The sequence below is a fragment of the Gorilla gorilla genome, chromosome 7 (assembly GCF_029281585.2).
Source record: "Gorilla gorilla gorilla isolate KB3781 chromosome 7, NHGRI_mGorGor1-v2.1_pri, whole genome shotgun sequence".
Lineage (NCBI taxonomy): Eukaryota > Metazoa > Chordata > Mammalia > Primates > Hominidae > Gorilla > Gorilla gorilla.
In genome coordinates, this window is record NC_073231.2 from 125,839,015 (window position 1) to 125,857,657 (window position 18,643).

The 18,643-nt window shown below is 42.1% G+C and overlaps 1 protein-coding gene across 1 annotated transcript in view; it reads left to right on the plus strand.

The window, feature by feature from the left end:
* DEPTOR (DEP domain containing MTOR interacting protein) overlaps positions 1-18,643 on the plus strand; it is a 178,796-nt gene that overhangs the window by 113,342 nt on the left and 46,811 nt on the right. The window contains exons 5-7 of the mRNA XM_019032870.4: positions 12,838-13,023; positions 14,280-14,414; positions 18,104-18,174. Of these exons, the coding sequence (XP_018888415.1) occupies positions 12,838-13,023; positions 14,280-14,414; positions 18,104-18,174 (392 nt within the window). The remainder of the gene's footprint in view (positions 1-12,837; positions 13,024-14,279; positions 14,415-18,103; positions 18,175-18,643) is intronic.

Genomic DNA, 18,643 nt, shown 5'->3' on the forward strand with positions numbered 1-18,643 from the left:
AGTAAATCGTGAAACTGGCATTCAACCCTGGGCTATCTGAGATCAGAGCAATGTTTTCTGTGCTATAGCCATATCCTTTTTTTTTTTTCTTTTTTTTTTTTTTTAAATAGAGATGGGGCTTTACCATGTTGCCCAGGCTAGTCTCAAACTCCTGAGCTCAAGTAATCTGCCTGCCTTGGACTCCCAAAGTGCTAGGATTACAGATATGAGCCATCGTGCCTGGCTGCCACATTCTTTTGGTAAGCAATTCCAAAGTAATTAGCATTTTATGGTGGTGAATATTTCTTAAAAAATTATTTTAAATAAATAGAGACAAGGTCTTACTATGTTGCTCAGGTTAGTGTCAAACTCATGGGCTCAAGTGACCCTCGTGCCTTGGCCTCCTAAAATATTAGGATTACAGGCAGGAGCCACCGTGCCGGGCCATTGGTTAAGAATTTTATGGAAAACATTTCCAGCCAAATTACCTTCTGTAACCTGGAAACAGGAATAAATGTGGGCAAAGCAGACTCCACTCTCTTGTTTTGCAAGCTTGTCTGCCTCCTCGTTTCCATGATCACACCTTGAAATGGGAGGCAGTCTAGTGTGGAGGTTCAGGGGTGAGACCTGGGGTGAGTCCGTCAGCACTTCTCTCTTGGATCTTCTTGTTAGTGACTCTGAGATACATGGGCAAGTTTGCCTTGTCTAAGCCCCAGTTTCCTTATCTGTAAACTGGGAATCATAATATGGGAATATAATATATATGGGAATATAATAACTCTCTCATAGTACTGTTTTGAGAAGTAAATGATATAAACCTGTAATGTGCTTGGCACAGGGCCGTGCACAGGCTATCTATCACTCAGTAAATGATAGCTGATAATTATCATTATTTTTATCATCTACATTCTCATTATCAGATGCCTGAGTGGGTGAAGCTTAATGTATTTGATGACCTCGTCCATTGCTGGTCTTGAACAGTATCTTATACATACTCTCTGCTGTTACGTGCTTGTTAAGTAAATCGACACTGAAATACTTTGATCGGGCCTTTGGGTTTAATTATTTTGCCAATAATTTCAAAAGATCTAGAATAGAGTTACAGATTTCTTTTGTTGAATTATGTATCTGAGATATTCCATTTGCCAGATGAAATAATTTTGTTTTTAGGCTTCTCTGCACTTACAGTACAATCTAGTCTCTGATAAACAAGATTATCTTTGAAAATCCTACCTCTTGTTCTGCATGTTATCACTAACAGTAGAGGTTCTTTCTAGTCTTTGGAATGTACCCAGCTATTATTTTTATTTGTTTATTTAGTTTTTTTTTGAGACGGAGTCTCACTCTGTCACCCAGGCTGGAGTGCAGTGTCGCATCTCAGCTCACTGCAAGCTCCACCTCCCAGGTTCACGCCATTCTCCTGCCTCAGCCTCCCGAGAAGCTGGGACTACAGGCGCCCGCCACCATGCCCAGCTAATTTTTTGTATTTTTAGTAGAGATGGGGTTTCATCGTGTTAGCCAGGATGGTCTCAATCTCCTGACCTGGTGATCCGCCCGCCTCAGCCTCCCAAAGTGCTGGGATTACAGGCGTGAGCCACCATGCCCGGCCACCCCAGCTATCGTTTAATGATACATACAGAAGAATAAAACATAGTTTGACTTTCCATCTGTTTATTGCCTTTACATTTCTGGCAGTAAGACACAGAAGCTGCAGCACTCAGACAATCACAGTGTCATGTTTGGTTTTCTATCTTTACTAAAGTTACTTTGAATCCTTTTACCTCTTTTCCATCCTCTTGCCTCCCTTCAATCAATTAAATAAGTGTAAGTGGGTTATAACTTTGTGAATGTGAAGTATTTTGTTTCAGTAATATCAGTTAATAGGACTTTATGTCCTACAATCAATTTCCTGCTTTCATATCCTCTTCTTAATGTTGGCAGTGCTAAGGAAGTAATTATTTCAGTCCTCTGACTCACTGTTGTTATTGCCTTTTGGAGAGTTTTGTATCCCAAGCAGCTAGCACCGTTTTTATGGAGTAGGCACTTAAAAACAATTGCTTACTGTTTTGAAAAGTCGATTCAAGGACTTTTGCTGCTTTAGGAAATAGGGCTCCTTCAACTACTGCTTCCATTTAGGATGGCTTGAGATGGTTGAGATGGCCTTAAGTGTACAGCTCAGGTTTTCTTTTCTTTCTTTCTTTCTTTTTTTTTTTTTTTAAATCTTTTATTCTTGGTTTGGGGGTACATGCGAAGGTTTGTTATGTAAGTAAACATGTATTACGGGGGGTTATTGTACATATTATTTCATCACCCAGGATATTAAGCCCAGTGCCCAATAGTTATCTTTTCTTCTCGTCTCCTCCTCCCACCTCCACCTTACCCCTTATGTAGGCCCCAGGGCCTGGTCTTTTTTTGTTGTTTTTTGAAATAGTGTCTTGCTCTGTTTCCCAGGCTGGAGTGCAGTGGCACAATCTTGGCTCACTGCAACCTCCTCCTCCCAGGTTCAAGTGATTCTTGGGCTTCAGCCTCCCAAGTAGCTGGGATTACAGGCGTGTGCCACCACACCGGGCTAATCTTTTTTCATTTTTAATGGAGACGGGGTTTTGCTGAGTTGGCCAGGCTGGTCTCGAACTCCTGGCCTCAAGTGGTCTGCCTGCCTCAGCCTCCCAAAGTGGTGAGATTACAGGCATGAGCCACCACGCTTGGCTTGGCTGTTGTTTCCTTCTTTGCATTCATAAGTTCCTATCATTTAGCTCCCATTTACAAGTGAGAACACGAGGTATTTGGTTTTCTGTTCCTGCATAAGTGTACTAAGGTTAATAGCCTCCAGTCAGATTTTCTTAAAAAAAAAATAGCTTTAACTTTTCTGTTGTAACTAATTCTTTTTTTATTTTTTTTATTTTTTATTTTTTATTTTTTATTGATCATTCTTGGGTGTTTCTCGCAGAGGGGGATTTGGCAGGGTCACAGGACAATAGTGAAGGGAAGGTCAGCAGATAAACAAGTGAACAAAGTTCTCTGGTTTTCCTAGGCAGAGGACCCTGCGGCCTTCCGCAGCGTTTGTGTCCCTGGGTACTTGAGATTAGGGAGTGGTGATGACTCTTAACGAGCATGCTGCCTTCAAGCATCTGTGTAACTAATTCTTAAATAAGGTTTTTCTACAAATGCATGATTAAAAAGCATGTTATGAATATTTCTTCAGTCTTGACCATTTTTAAATTATGAAATATACTAAATGATGTCAGATGCTTGGACTCTGTCGGACTGTGATCTAGCAGGACCCAGAAGACAAAATACTGCAAATCTATCCCTGGATGTGTGAAAGAAGTTAAAGCTTAAGTCTTGCTGGCCCGGAAACCACAGTACTTTTGTATGCAGAATTTACTCACCTTCTAGAAACACCAAGTCTAAGGAATAGGTCTACCATCCATTTATCCTTGCAGTTTATCTGTGATCTTGAGCAATGTCTATCAGGGCTAGTCTATCAGAGATCAGTAGTAGCTAAGAAAATAAGAGGAAAAGGAGTGAATGGTTGGATAGAGTGCCATCCTTGGTGACCAAAAAAATGATCCTTCACAGAAGCGCCAGCCACCCTCATGCACTTGGTGAAGCAGTGAGCTGGCAGCTAGTGAGGGTCTTATGTCTTTAAGGTGATCTTGATGACCTCTGTAACTTTGACACTGGTTTGCAGTTAGCCCCATCTTGCTGACCTTCTTCTTCCTCAGTAGGATAATCATCATCTTTATTCCCTCTCTGTTTAAGTCTGTTTTCAGTCTACTAAGTTGTTTACGTGACCGTAAGTCCAAGACCACCTTTTAAAAATGTTTGATGATGTGTCATCCAGGGCACAGTTGATATCTGCGCATTCCCTATGTGGTGCTATCATAGTGCTGGATTCAGTTCACATGCTTCATGATGCCTGTTGTGTTATATCATTTATGAGCAAGCATTTCAAGGATGAATGAAAGTATGTGCCTTACTCCTTCCAACTAGATAAGTAGACTAAATTTTTTTTTTTTGAGACAGAGTCTCACTCTATGCCCAGGCTGGAGTGCAGTGGCATGATCTTGGCTCACTACAACCTCTGCTTCCTGGGTTCAAGTGATTCTCGTGCCTCAGTCTCCCAAGTAGCTGGAATTACAGGTGTGCACCACCATGCCTGGCTAATTTTTATGTTTTTACTAGAGACAGGGTTTCACCATGTTGGCCAGGCTAGTCTCGAACTCCTGACCCCAGGTGACCCACCTGCCTCGGCCTCCCAAAGTGCTGAGATTACAGGCGTGAGCCACTGCGCCCAGCTAAAATATTTTTATATTCAGGAGAACCTGTAGAATTCAAGATGATACTTTTTTATATTCATCCTTGGACTGCATGCATGAGTTGAATGGGAGCCAATTTTCCCCCTTTTAAGTAATCAGCTTCTATTATTTCTTTGTCTGCTAAAATCATCCTAATAATATATAAGGGAGGAAAATGTAGTCATGTTATCCACAAAAAGAAGAATATATCTGTACCATGTCACTTTATTATTTTGGTAAACTACATGATATTTCCCTCATGATTTCTGCAGTTAAACCTAACGGTGTATAGGGATCTGTTTTTCTTTGACCAAATAGTGAATTGAGTGCTTCTAGAGTTCCAACTTTCCTACACAGAGATCCTGTTGTATTTATGTGGCTCTAGCTTTCTGGCTACGTCTGCTTTTCTTCCTAGTTTAAATCCCATTTAATACGAAGTCAAGACAAGCCCCTAGAGAATTCTACCAAAGCAAAAGGGAAGGCTTGGAAAGTCCCAGAAATTATCAGTTGGATGAGTAACAAATTGTCAGTTTTCAATTACAACTGGTAAGATCACAACTGGAACATTAGATATTGAATGTAGATGTTGAACACTGCCTCTTTGAATGTTTGTCCTATTTACAGATAAATAGTTCCAAGGAGCAAAAAATGAAATTTATCAAATGGTATGTATGCATTTACTATAATATGAAGGTCCTGTATATCACTGGGATCTGAGAAATGTAGAATTGGAACAAATTTAAGACTTACAGGCACAAACAAACTGTTCCCCATGCTTTTTTTCTTCCTTCTCTTTACTTTTTTTTCCATATCATGGATTATTTTTTTTCTGTGTTTAACAAAAAGTAAGTTGTTTATGTAGCAAGGATTTTTATATTCAGTATGGAGAATTACATGTTAATGTGTAGGAAAAAAATCAGGCTGAGGCCAGGTGCAGTGGCTCACACCTGTAATCCTAGCACTTTGGGAGACTGAGGCAGGTAGATTACCTGAGGTCAGGAGTTCGAGATCAGCCTGACTAACATGGTGAAACCCCATCTCTACTAAAAATACAAAATTAGTGGGGTGTGGTGGCAGGCGCCTGTAATCCCAGCTACTCGGGAGGCTGACGCAGGAGGTGGAGGTTGCAGTGATCCGAGATCGCACCATTGCACTCCAGCCTGGGCAACGGAGCAAAAACTCCATCTCGAAAAAAAAAGAAAAAGAAAAAAAAAATCAGGCTGAGCATGGTGGCTCATGCCTGTAATCCCAGCTACTTGGGAGGCAGAGGCAGGGCAATTGCTTGAACCCTGGAGGCAGAAGTTGCAGTGAGCCAAAATTGCACCACTCTGGATGACAGAGCAAGACTGTCCCAAAAAAGTGTACAAAAAAATCAACTTTTCTCCCTCTGGAATATAAACTCTATGTCATTTAGCTGTTGTTGATTCTTGAGCCTCTACTTATATAATTTATGACTATAAAAACGATCTTTGACTTTCATAATCTAGTTATTTCCCAAACCTTACTGTGTCTTAATGCACTGCTTTATTTTTTGCTTTCCATCAACTTCTCAAGTTTGAATATCTTCCAGTGGTGCACTCACTAAACTTTAGCTGTATATCTGGTTATGATTTCATATGTTTTTCATAGGTAAAAAGGTAACAAACTGCTCAGAGAAGGGCAATGTGTTCTTTAAAGAAAGTTAGGCCAGGCGCAGTGGCTCACACCTGTAATGCCAGTACTTTGGGAGGCTAAGGTGGGCAGATCACGAGGTCAGGAGTTTAAGACCGGCCTGGCCAGCATGGTGAAACCCCATGTCTACTAAAAATACAAAAAATTAGCTGGGCATGGTGGTGCACGCCTGTAGTCTCAGCTACTTGGGAGGCTGAGGCAGGAGAATTGCTTGAACTCAGTGGGTGGAGGTTGCAGTGAGCCAAGCTTGCACCAATGCACTCCAGCCTGGGCAACAGAGCGAGACTCTGTCTCAAAAAAAAAAAAGGAAAAAAAAAGAAAAAAGAAAAAAAAGTTAGAAGAATTAGAATTTCAGAATAAGTAGTAAATTTAAAAAAAAAAGGCAGAAAAGATAGAGGAAATGAGTTCTGCATAGGAACTTAAATGAGCAAAGTGTGAAGTCAATCTTTAGAAGTCTAAAATGAAGAAGGCTTACAACACTCTATGTCAGATGCCGTGCCATATCTCTTACATAAATTATCTCATTTTTCCTTCGCATGGAATATATTCAAAAAATTGAACAAGTTGCCCAAATACTCAGATAGTAAATGTGGCAGAGCTAGGATTGAAACTGAAGATACCTGGCTGTAAAACTTGTACTTTTCGTTGTATGATAAATTTTCTAAAAGTAGGCCGGGCACGGTGGCTCATGCCTGTAATCCCAGCACTTTGGGAGGCTGAGGCGAGTGGATCACCTGAGGTCAGGAGTTTGAGACCAGCCTGGCCAACATGGTGAAACCCTGTCTCCACTAAAAATACAAAAATTAGCCAGGCATGGTGGTAGGTGCCTATAACCCCAGCTACTCAGGGGACTAAGGCAGGAGAGTCACTTGAACCCATGAGGCGGAGGTTGCAGTGGGCCAAGATCATGCCACTGCACTCCAGCCTGGGTGACATAGCAAGGCTCCCCTGTCTCAAAAAAAAAAAAAGAAAAGAAAAGAAAAGAAAAAGAAATTTCTCAAAGTTATTCAGCATAAAAATTGTCAATAAAGTTCCAACTTAATTGCCTTGTTCTTGTGTGAAATGATGTCTCCTTTAGCAGGCTTTGGTATTAGTGAGCATAAAGAGATGAGCAGATGAAGGTGTCATATTTCAATCACAATGTTAAGATCAGTAGCTGGGATGGAGTATGGTACTTAGTAGGTGCTCAGTTTGTCAAATAAATGAATGGATGTCACGTGTGATTTATTGGTGCCATAATATGGCTGTCTACCTGCACTCCTTCAGCTTTTGAAGCTGTGATTATATATATTAAACCTAAAACTTTACTCACACACAAAGCAAATGTATTAAACTCTATGTCATTAAACTGTTTATATCATTAAACTTTTAATGAAAGACAGAAAAAAGGCAAAATATTAATAACTTATTGGCAACAATGCAAGTGATACATACAATTGTCACTTTTGTATGCTGAGAGGAGAACTCGACTCCATCTGTGCCAGCCACACAGCTAGGTGAATAAACACGTGGCAACCTTCATTTCAGGGAGGGTGGCTGCTCCTGAGACACTCGGATCCAAATTCATCCTTGAAAATTGAAGATGAATTGAAAATTCTTGAAAATCCTTGAAAATTAAATATTATATCCCATAAAATTGAATTCTCCTAGGCCAAATGTCAGCATATCATCAATAGATGATGATAACAGTAAAAAACAACAGTGGTTGTAAAATAATAAATGTATAATTTATTGAGTACTTACAATGTATTTGGCATTATGCTGAACACTTATAGTTGACTATCTCATCTGGCCTTCATGTTACCTGACTTCCTCATGTTGGAGGTCACCTGTTCTATTGGGGAGAGAATGTGATGAAGAAGGACTATATAAAGTTGACTTTTGTATTTGATCTTAGATAGTATGTTTGCCCTGTTGGTTACAGGTGGTATAGAGGTGGGGAGGTATAAGATGGAGACTGGGTGTAAACTAAACACTGGGTCAGTAATTAAAGCTGGAGGAGATACATAATTAGGTCAGCAGTCAAATTTCTATTTCATTTAAAAATAATCTCAAAGTACTTTGAAGTCTGTTATAGATTTTTTTTGGATTTAGAATGCTTTTCTGGATTTATTTATACAGAGCCAATATTTTATGTAATTCACTGTGCAAAGAGAAAACAGTAGGTCTTAATAAATGTATACAGGGCTATATATTTGCAGGTTATAATTTTAAGATACTGTTGCCAAAGCCAACTTGAGGATTTTTAAAAAATCTCAATAAACTCAGAAGGTTGCCAGAAATAACTTACCTGCAAAATTTTATTATAGCATTACTGAGTATAGCGATGTAGTGAATTTATGTAAAAATTTGACTATCCACAAGAGAGCCACATTGGTAGCTATCATATCAAAGTGTGATTGACTTATTTTTTGGTCCAGGTTGCATTAGGTGAGCCTCTCCTGAATTCAAGAATGGTTGGTTTATTTATGATTTTATTATATTTTATATTTTATTTTTTGAGACAGAGTCTCACTATGTTTCCCAAGCTGGTCTTGAATGCCTGGCCTCAAGTGATCCTCCCATTTCAGCCTCCCAAAGTGCAGGGATTACATGCATGAGCATTCATTGATGACTGGTTGATTGAGACAGGATCGCACTCTGTTGCCCAGGCTGGAATGTAATGGTGTGATCACGGCTCACTGCAGCCTCAACCTCCTGGGTTCAAGCGATCCTCCTGCCTCAGTCTCCTGAGTAGCTAGGACTATAGGCATGCTCCACCATGCCTGGCTAATATTTTAATTTCATTTTATTTTTGGAGACAGAATATGTTGCCCAGGCTTGTCTTGAACTCCTGGCCTCATGCTATCCTCCCACCTTGGCCTCCCAATGTGCTGGCATTACAGGTGTGAGCCACCACACCTGTCCAGATTATTTATTAAGAACATGTAGAAATACCACTGAATTAACTATACTTGTCTTTGAGGCCAACTTTATTCATTTGGCCAAAGTGAATATCACCATTTAAAAACTGTGGAATACCCATATGGATTATTAGATTAAATGCTGGCACTGGTGCTCTCTTAGTAGGGACCCATGTTGTGAGACTTGACATTTATGTGACCAGAATAATTGTTCATTAACATATGTAGATAATAAATATAGTTACAACCCTAGATTGCATGTGTTGATGTTGACCTAGAGAGGATGTGATGCTGTTTGTGAAATAGAAAAGAGACTGTTGAACCAGTTAGCATGACTGATAAATGCATTAATATGATTCTTAATGGGTTTTTATTATCTAGATTATTTTCCTAGTGGTTTATAACATTTTGAATTTTACAATCCAAAAAAAGTTGCCAGGATTGAATTTTTTGTTTAACTTCTGTTTTTATCATTTTTTTCCTAAAACACTGGGCAAGGAAAGTATCTGGTATATAGTCAACCTAACTCAATACATGGTAGTTGAATAAAGGGATGGATGATCAAACAACAAAAAAATAGTGGAGTCTTGCTCTGTCACCCAGGCTGGAGTGCAATGGAGTGATCTTGGCTCACTGCAACCTCCACCTCCCAGGCTCAAGCGATCCTCCCAGCTCAGCCTCCTGAGTAGTTGGGACTAAAGGCACGCACCATGCCTGGCTAATTTTTGTATTTTTAGCAGAGGCTGGGTTTCAACATCTTGGCCAGGCTGGTCTCCAACTCCTGACCTCAAGTGATTCACCAGCCTTTGCCTCCCAAAGTGCTGGAATTACAGGCATGAGCCACTGCACCTGGCCTCATTGTGGGGTTTTACTGTGTATTTCCATATTGACTAATGAGGTTGAGCCTCTTTTCATGTGCTAATTAGATATTTGTGTGTCTTCTGTTTTTGTGTCATCTATGCAAGTTTTTTGCTTTTGGGGGAAAGTTGCATGAGACTTCCGCATGATGGTGACCAGTTTGCAGAGTCCCTGATGACTCTACAGACGACAGAAATGATCCAGGAACATGGCTTTTGGGGCCTGATGTACCACCTGCACTATAGCTCCAAGAATCATGAACTCAAAGTATAAAATTGAGACAATAAATAAATCTCAATGGATTTCTAAGATATAAATGGTATAGAATTGGATGTACATCCAGACTAATAGTCATACATGAGCAGTTTTATGGGACATGGTTTTGATTTTTATGACGATCTGGAGAAGGAATTGTTTCTCACAGAAGCAGTAAGAGCAGTGGTTTGGAACTTGGACTCTGGAATCAGATACTGTATTATATTTCTACCTCTGCCATTTACTATGTCTTCTTTGGGTGACTTCCTAATACCTTTGGACTTCAGTTTCCTCATCAAAAATAGGAAAAAAAAAATAAAAAAGAAATAAAATAGGCCGGGCGCGGTGGCTTGTGCCTGTAATCCCAGCACTTTGGGAGGTCGAGGTGGGCAGATCACCTGAGATCTGGAGTTTGAAACCAGCCTGGCCAACATGGAGAAACCCCGTCTCTACTAAAAATACAAAAGTAGCCAGGTGTGGGTGTGGTGGCGCATGCCTGTAATCCCAGCTACTTGGGAGCCTGAGGCAGGAGAATCACTTGAACACGAGAGGTGGAGGTTGCAGTGAGCCGAGATTGTGCCATTGCACTCCAGCCTGGAAAACAAGAGTGAAATTCTGTCTCAAAAAAAAAAAAGAAAAAAAAAGGAAATAAAATAATGGTACCTGTATCCCAAGCTGTTGTGATAATTAAAGGAATTAGAACATGTAAGACACTTACTTAAAGTCATGCTGGGTTTATAGGACATGCTGTATGAGGGCTAGCTCTTGTTATTACTGACTTCAAGTTGACACACTGGCATGTTTATATCACTCTAAAGTGTGGATTTTGGCTGGGCACAGTGGTGTGTGCCTGCAGTCCTAGCTACTTGGGAGGCTGAGGCAGGAGGATCGCTTGAGCCCAGGAGTTCGAGGCTGCAGTGAGCTATGATCGTGCCACTGCACTCCAGCCTGGGCAACAGAGTGAGTCTCTATCTCTAAATAAATTAGTAAATAAATAAAGTATAGATTTCCTTAGGGACTAAGCAGGCTTTATTATTGGGTAACCATTTATTTATGTATTAAACAGCAAACATAAATGGCAACAGATAGTATGATTCCACTTACATAATGTTCTCAAAGTGATAACATTGTAGAGATGGAGAGCAAAGGTGGTTGCCAGGCATCAGGAACTCAGTGAAGGAGGCCATAGAGGGGAAACACAGGGAGAGAGTTCTTCTGCCATGATTGTTGTGGTGGTTACAGAAATCTCTACGTGTGATAAAACCACATTGAACTATATGTGCTCCTGCACACACATGCACACTCACACACACAAATCAGTGCATGTAAAAGCTGGTGACATCTGAATAAGGGCTGTAGACTGTACCGATGTCAACATTCTGGTTTGATATTATACTATAGTTATTTATGTAAGGGATTACCATTGGGAAAATCTGGGTGAAGGGTACCCAGGAACTCTCTGTACTCTTTGCCGATTTTTTTTAACAGCTTTATGAAGATATAGTTCACATACCAAGCAATTCATTAAAGTGTACAATTGAGTGGTTCTTAGCATATTTACAGAGTTTTGCAATCATCACAACAGGCAATTTTAGAACATTTTCATCACCTCAAAAAGAAATTGTGTGCTGTAGCTAATACCCCTCCCAAACCAACCCCAAGGCCCCCCTCCAGCCCTTGGCAACCACCAGTATACTTCTGTCTCTAGAAATGCCTCTGTTTTGGACATTCCATATGAATGGAATCATACAGTGTGTGGTCTCTGTATTTTCTGTGCAACTCTCTGTAAGTCTATAATTATTTCAAAATAAGAAGTTATTTTGTTTTTTTCTGAGACAGAGTCTTGCCCTGTTGCCCAGGCTGGAGTGCAGTGGTGCAATCTCAGCTAACTGCAATGTCTGCCTCCCGGGTTCAAGTGATTCTTATGCCTCAGCCTCCCAAATAGCTGGGATTACAGGTGTATGCCACCACACCTGGCTAATTTTTGTATTTTTAGTAGAGACGAGGATTCACCATGTTGGCCAGGCTGGTGTCAAACTCCTGACCTCAAGTGATCCACCCATCCTGGCTTCCCAAAGTGCTGGGATTACAAGCATGAGCCTCCACACCTGGCCTCAAAATAAAAAGTTTTAAAAAATGAATTGAGGGGCTGGGCGTGGTGGCTCACGCCTGTAATCCCAGCACTTTGGGAGGCTGAGGAGAGTGGATCAGTTGAGGTCAGGAGTTCGAGACCAGCCTGGCCAACATGGTGCAACCCCGTCTCTACGAAAATACAAAAATTAGCCAGGTGTGGTGGTGGGCACCTGTAATCCCAGCTACTCGGGAGGCTGAGGCAGGAGAATCGCTTGAACCTGGGAGGCGGAGGTTGCAGTGAGCCGAGATCATGCCATTGCACTCCAGCCTGGGTGACAGAGCGAGACACCATCTCAAAAAAAAAAAAGAATCGAGTGTGGCTATGAGACAAGCTCTCTGCTGGGCACTGGGGACACATGAGTAAGTGAAGCCATGATCACTGCCCCAACAAGCTTAGAGTTTAGAGGGAAAGAGAAGGGGCAGACAGTGAGGGTGCAGTGTTATCAGTGCTTTGGTGGAGGCAGCACAGGAGCCAGGAGAACACTAGGAAGAATAGAACTCAGATTGAAAGCAAGGTCAGGCAAAGTCCCCCAGAGGAATTGGTTAGCAAATTTTTAAAGTGCATGCCATGTGGAAAGAACTTGGGACCATGGGCGGATGGGCGGCAGCTTATGTGGCATCTGTGGAAGAGAAGTCTTTCTTGAGACTTTTGCCGCTGTTGCCTGCAGTCCTTTGGCTGTAGCGCTCAGTGGCCAGGATGCCAGATAATCCTCATTGGTTGTTTTCTTTTTTCTCCCCAGTGTCCAACAAGCACCCATTTGTGGACAGCAATCTTCTCTACCAGTTCAGAATGAACTTCCGGCGGAGGCGAAGACTGATGGAGCTGCTCAATGAAAAGTCCCCCTCCTCCCAGGAAACTCATGACAGTCCCTTCTGCCTGAGGAAGCAGAGCCATGACAATCGGAAATCTACCAGCTTTATGTCAGGTATGCCATCCCGGCGTTTATTGGAGCTCAAGTGTTTGTCTTTTGAGAAATAGTGGAGCCATGACTCACCTTTGTGAAATTCTGTTCTCTATCAGAGCGTAGAATTTTTACTTATTCATAACCAAGAAGTATGAAAAAAATTCCGAAACCCTAAGTTTTTCTTGCACAGCCAACTTAGATGCCAGGACTCTGTTTTATAAAATTATGTATTTGAATTATAGAAGGCCTCTAGGCTCTCACTCATACCTTATTTACTTTTCATTTACAAGCCATTCGTGCCTGGCATGGTGGCACACACCTGTAATCTCAGCTACTTGGGAGGCTGAGGTGGGAGAATCACTTGAGATCAGGAGTTTGAGACTAGGCTGAGCAATATAGCAAGACCTCGTCTGTCCAAAAAATTTAAAAATAAATAAATAAATACAAGTTTTTGTTTGTTTATTTGTTTAGACAGGGTCTCGCTCTGTTGCCCAGGCTAGAGTGCAGTGGTGCAGTCTTGGCTCACCACAACTTCTGTCTCCCAGGTTCAAGAGACTCTCCTGCCTCAGCCTCCCAAGTAGCTGGGACTACAGGCACGTTTCACCATGCCTGTCATTTTTGTATTTTTAGTAGAGATGGGGTTTCACTATGTTGGCCAGGCTGGTCTCAAACTCCTGACCTCCTGATTCTCCTGCCTTGACATCCCAAAGTGCTGGGATTACAGGCGTGAACCACCGCGCCCGGCCTTACAAGTAGTTTTTATATATCATTTAATTATTCAGTTTTGTAAATCACAACTTTGAAAAGCTATCCATTTCAAAGATGAATAAGAAGATTATTTCTGTGGGCATTTACACCAGTAACCACAAAAAAGTGACTGGTTATCCACCCGTTATCAGGGGGTGACAGAGAACAAATCTCTACTAAAAGTACAAAATTTAGCCGGGCGTGGTGGCGGACACCTATGGTCCCAGCTACTCAGGAGGCTGAGGCAAGAGAATCGCATGAACCCAGGAGGCAGAGGTTGCAGTGAGCCCAGGTTGTGTCACGTACTCCAGCCTGTGCAACAGGGCAAGACTCCATCTCAAAAATATATATATATATATATATATAATATAAAGTAAGTGGCAGAGCTGCAACTCAAGTTCTTGTTTTTCTGCCACTAAGACCAGTGTGCTTTCTCCTGGACCCTCTGGACCTTGCAGTTGAAAGCCTATGTGCTCTAGTGAGCCGAGACCACCCCCTTGGTGACTGTGTGTGTTCTCTGGCCTACACAGTGAGCCCCAGCAAGGAGATCAAGATCGTGTCTGCAGTGAGGAGAAGCAGCATGAGCAGCTGTGGCAGCAGTGGCTACTTCAGTAGCAGCCCCACCCTCAGCAGCAGCCCCCCTGTGCTCTGCAACCCCAAGTCTGGTGAGTGCCCGAAAGGTGGCCCCGCTCCTAAGACTGTGGGGACTTGGGCAGGTCCCTGGGAAGCAGAATCTGAGATAGCGGGAGACTAGTGTGTGGGTTCCAATAAGTTAGAGCATGCTCTTGGGGTCCACACGTGTTGAATGGAAGGGAAGGAGGAATTGGGCTGAAGGAGAAATTGGGTTGTAGCCCAGTCTCAATGAAGGCTATCTTTGACCCAGTAAGACCTCTGGAGCTGGGATGGCCCTTCCAAGTTGCCTGGAGTTGTGTTGAGGGGGCTGGGCCTTTAGATCCACATGTTGGCCACTTATTAGGTATTGGCTGCCCCTGGGAGGAGGGCATGACCTTGGGCAAAGCAGGTGTCTTCAGAGAGATGGTCTCCAAGACAGCTGAGGGCTGTCGCCATTAGCACTCTCGGAGCTGGGAGAAGTCCCTGAGCCCTGAAGGGGGTTTTGGGCAGGGTGTGACAGTGTTCACAGCAGGGGAAACAGCACTTCCCCAGAATGCAGCCGATGCAAAGATCTGTTGGGGCCCAACACCCTTAAGGAAGAAGCATGGATGTGTGCAAACCCAGCTATCCCTGGAATTGACCCTGGGTGCCTTGTGGTTTCAAAATCTGTTCATCAACCTCCATGGCCTTTATATTCCAGGAAAAAAATCTAGGCACAAAATTGTTGGTGAACATGTACTTAGAAACAATCCTTCCTCCACCCAATCAGTTCATCAGCCACCCAGGAACTGGTAATCCATTGAAACTACCCTTTCTCACCATCCCTTACCCACCTAATGTCCTCACTTGCCAGGATGAGGATGTGTGGTCCATCACTACAGTAACCGCCAGAGAACACTCTCAAACGCATTTGTTTAAGGCACTGTCCACCCCCAGTTCAGTCTGTCATCACCTTCGAGGAAGAGGCTCTGTTCCTTTTGTTCATGTTGTTTCCTCATCATCAGATCTTGGGGATACAAAGATGACAGGTCATAACCCCCAACTCAATGAAAACACCACCTCTTTGGAGAAAAAAACAAAACATTTCATGTTAGTAAGAATAAGGGCTAATTGATGCAGTTCAAAAGGCTTTGAGAGAAAACTCTGTCATCTAATGGTATTATCTAGGAAGGTGGCTCTTTTTCCTGATCTAACTTTTTTTCTTTTTTTGCTGCCTTCTGGAGTGTTAGCAGCAGGAATAAATGTAACCTGTAAGTGAATGAAGAAGCTTGCTTGCACACTGTCCTGGCTGAAGAGTCGTTGAGTATTGGGTTTTTCAATTACTGGAGCTTGCTGCTAAAGTAGAATGAAAAAGGAGAACTGAATTCTTAGAAATGGGATGTTTGAAGCCTTCATAGAAATCTGACAGGCATCCTCAAAGTTAAAAGCAAAAGATCTCAGTTTCAATAAAAGGGTCAGTGGTGCCATAACCATTTTACATGTTTTTGATTGCTTATGATGGAGTATGAAAAAAGTGTTAATTACTGAAATTAGCAACAAAATCCATGTTCCCTGAGGTAGGTTAGTATTGTTTCCTCTTTCTCCTTGCCTCTGGGTCAAAGGGAAGCGTTTACTGTTATGCAGGCAGAAGAAAAAGGTCTTGTTTCCTTTCATGGGTCTCCAAGGACAAGAGCTGTCAGGACTGAGTTGTGGTTTGTAAATCCCACTTCTTACCCATAGTTTGACAAACTTCTCTCTCACTCTTAAGAGGATTCCCAAGACCCAGTGAGTTCATCTGTGATTTTTTTTTTTCTCAAGCAGATGATCAGGCCTTCACAGTGATGCATTTAAAAATTAATTATCTGAAATACACCAGGATATGTTGTTTTAGTACTGTATATAAATGCCCTAAGCCAGACACAAAAAAACAGTACTAAAGATATTGATGTTATTAGTGTCATTGTGATAAGCAAATAAGCTTCCAAGGATATGAAAAGAAAAAAGTTTTCCCTAGGCCTCAAAGTTTCTATATTTTTCAACATAATAAAGAGAACTGCATTAAAATGAATGGTCAGCTCTGCTGCCAAATAGTACAGTGTGATTCATGTATCCAAATTCATAAGCCCCCTGAGGGTTTATGGGGAGTGGAGAGAGAGTTATCTGACAGGGAATAAAAAAGATCTCAGTCCTCAAATACTGACCACTTTTCTTACCTCCCATCCATCTGCTGAGAGATTGTTTCCATCTTGATATTTGACCTACTCCCTCTTGTTTGGCGAACATAAATTAATTTTTGCTTTTATGAGATTTCTGAAAGCAAAGGTGATAAGATCAGCAAGCTGTCACCTCAACAAGAAGCACTGGATTGCCTTTCACTGAGAGGGTGCTTCTCAGGCCAGAAGGCCGTTCATGTAACCAGTGGGCAAGGTCCAGCTGCCTGGTAGATCATCAGGCCTCGCCCCATGCTGCCTTTCCTTGTCTGCTGCACACTCTTTCCAGGACTGGTACCTGACTTCTGACTGTCACTAGCAAAGGGGATCAGAGGATGCCACTTCACCAGGTTAGGCCCCTTGCCTGGGGCCTTTTCTGTTTCTCTGTGGCACTTCAAGTTCACAATGTCTGCAGAGCTGGATTAGAATGGTCTCTGTCCCCTGACCCCCTGGCTACTTGGGGAGGATACGACAGCCCCTCTCCAGTTCTTAGTGAGCACAGGATGGATGGGGGGGTTCAGTATTGGTGGGTTTTAGGCAGCCGCAAGTCAGGAATTGGCTGCTGTCTGCCATCTTGGTGGGCAACAGCAGTGAGCTGATGTGAACGGGTATCTCAGGAGGACAGCATGCCACTATCTTCCTGAGATTCTAGACCCTTTCTTTTGCTTGCAGGACAGCATGGCCCAGAGTAAGTGTGGCACAGTAGCTGAGAGTGTGGGTGCTGGTGTCTAATGCCTGAGTTTGATGCTACTTCTGCCACCCATTCGCTCTGGGACCTTGGACACAATCAATTTAACTTTTCTAAGGTTGTTTTTGCAGTTATAAAATGGGGATAACAATGATCCTAACTCATTCATTCTTGTGATGATTAAGTGAGTTAATATATTCACCTCACATGGTGCCTCTCTAGCGTATGTTGAGTACTCAGAAAAGTTCACTAGCATTATTACTCAGGGCAGAAAGCAGTGGGTACATGCAGTCCTAGGTGTTAAGAAGGAAGTGAGGCCGGGCGGCTCATGCATGTAATCCCAGCACTTTGGGAGGCTGAGGCGGGCAGATTGCCTGAGGTCACGAGTTCAAGACCAGCCTGGCCAACATGGTGAAACCCTGTCTCTATTAAAAATACAAAAATTAGCCAGATGTGGTGTTGGGTGCCTGTAATCCCAGCTACTCGGGAGGCTGAGGCGGGAGAATTGCTTGAACCCAGGAGGCGGAGGTTGCAGTGAGCCGAGATCACATCATTGCACTCCATCGTGGGTGACAAGGGCGAAACTCCGTCTTAAAAAAAATTGACCTGCCCCCTTATCCCCACCCCTGGCACTCTTGCTTTCCTTCCCTTTCTTTTTTTCCTTAGCTTTGTAAGGTAGGTTTAGGGTTATTTATGTTTGCTGCTATTTTCTGTCTCCATTCAGCTAAAATATAAACTGTGAGGCAGGGATCTTTGCCACTTTTTCTCACTGATGGTCACCTACGAGATATCAATAAATAGCTGCTGAATGCATGGATAGAGGACTTGGAAGTGCTTATGTCTTGACATTGTGTTTGTCTGACAGTGCTGAAGAGACCTGTCACCTCTGAGGAACTCCTTACTCCCGGGGCTCCGTATGCAAGGAAGACATTCACGGTAGGCTGATGGTCTGGCCTTTTTCTCCCGTGCTGCCCATTTTTCTGCACCGTGTCCATGTGTCAATGGGTAGCTTATAGACTGAAATGAAAACTATTTTTCTAATTTTCTTTTTGTTTTTAGCATAATTATGATACTAGGCTTTCTTGACCTCAAGGCACTAAGGTGCATTAGGACTTCACATGCTTTATTATTAATATACCATTTAAAAATTTTTTGATGTGTTCTTTGTTAAAGAAAAGATTTCCGTTATGCACTTATTCTAATTTAATTGCAAATTTTAAGGTTGGCATCATTTGCACTTGCATTTACCTTAAAAATCTAATAATTTTAGATTTTATTTCCCACCATTAGTCATTTAAATTATTATTAGATTTTATGGCAAATGGAAGTGCAAATGATTCCAATAATCCCTTCTGCATTATAATTAATTCTAGAAATTATTTAAAACATTAGGGGAGTGTTAAGG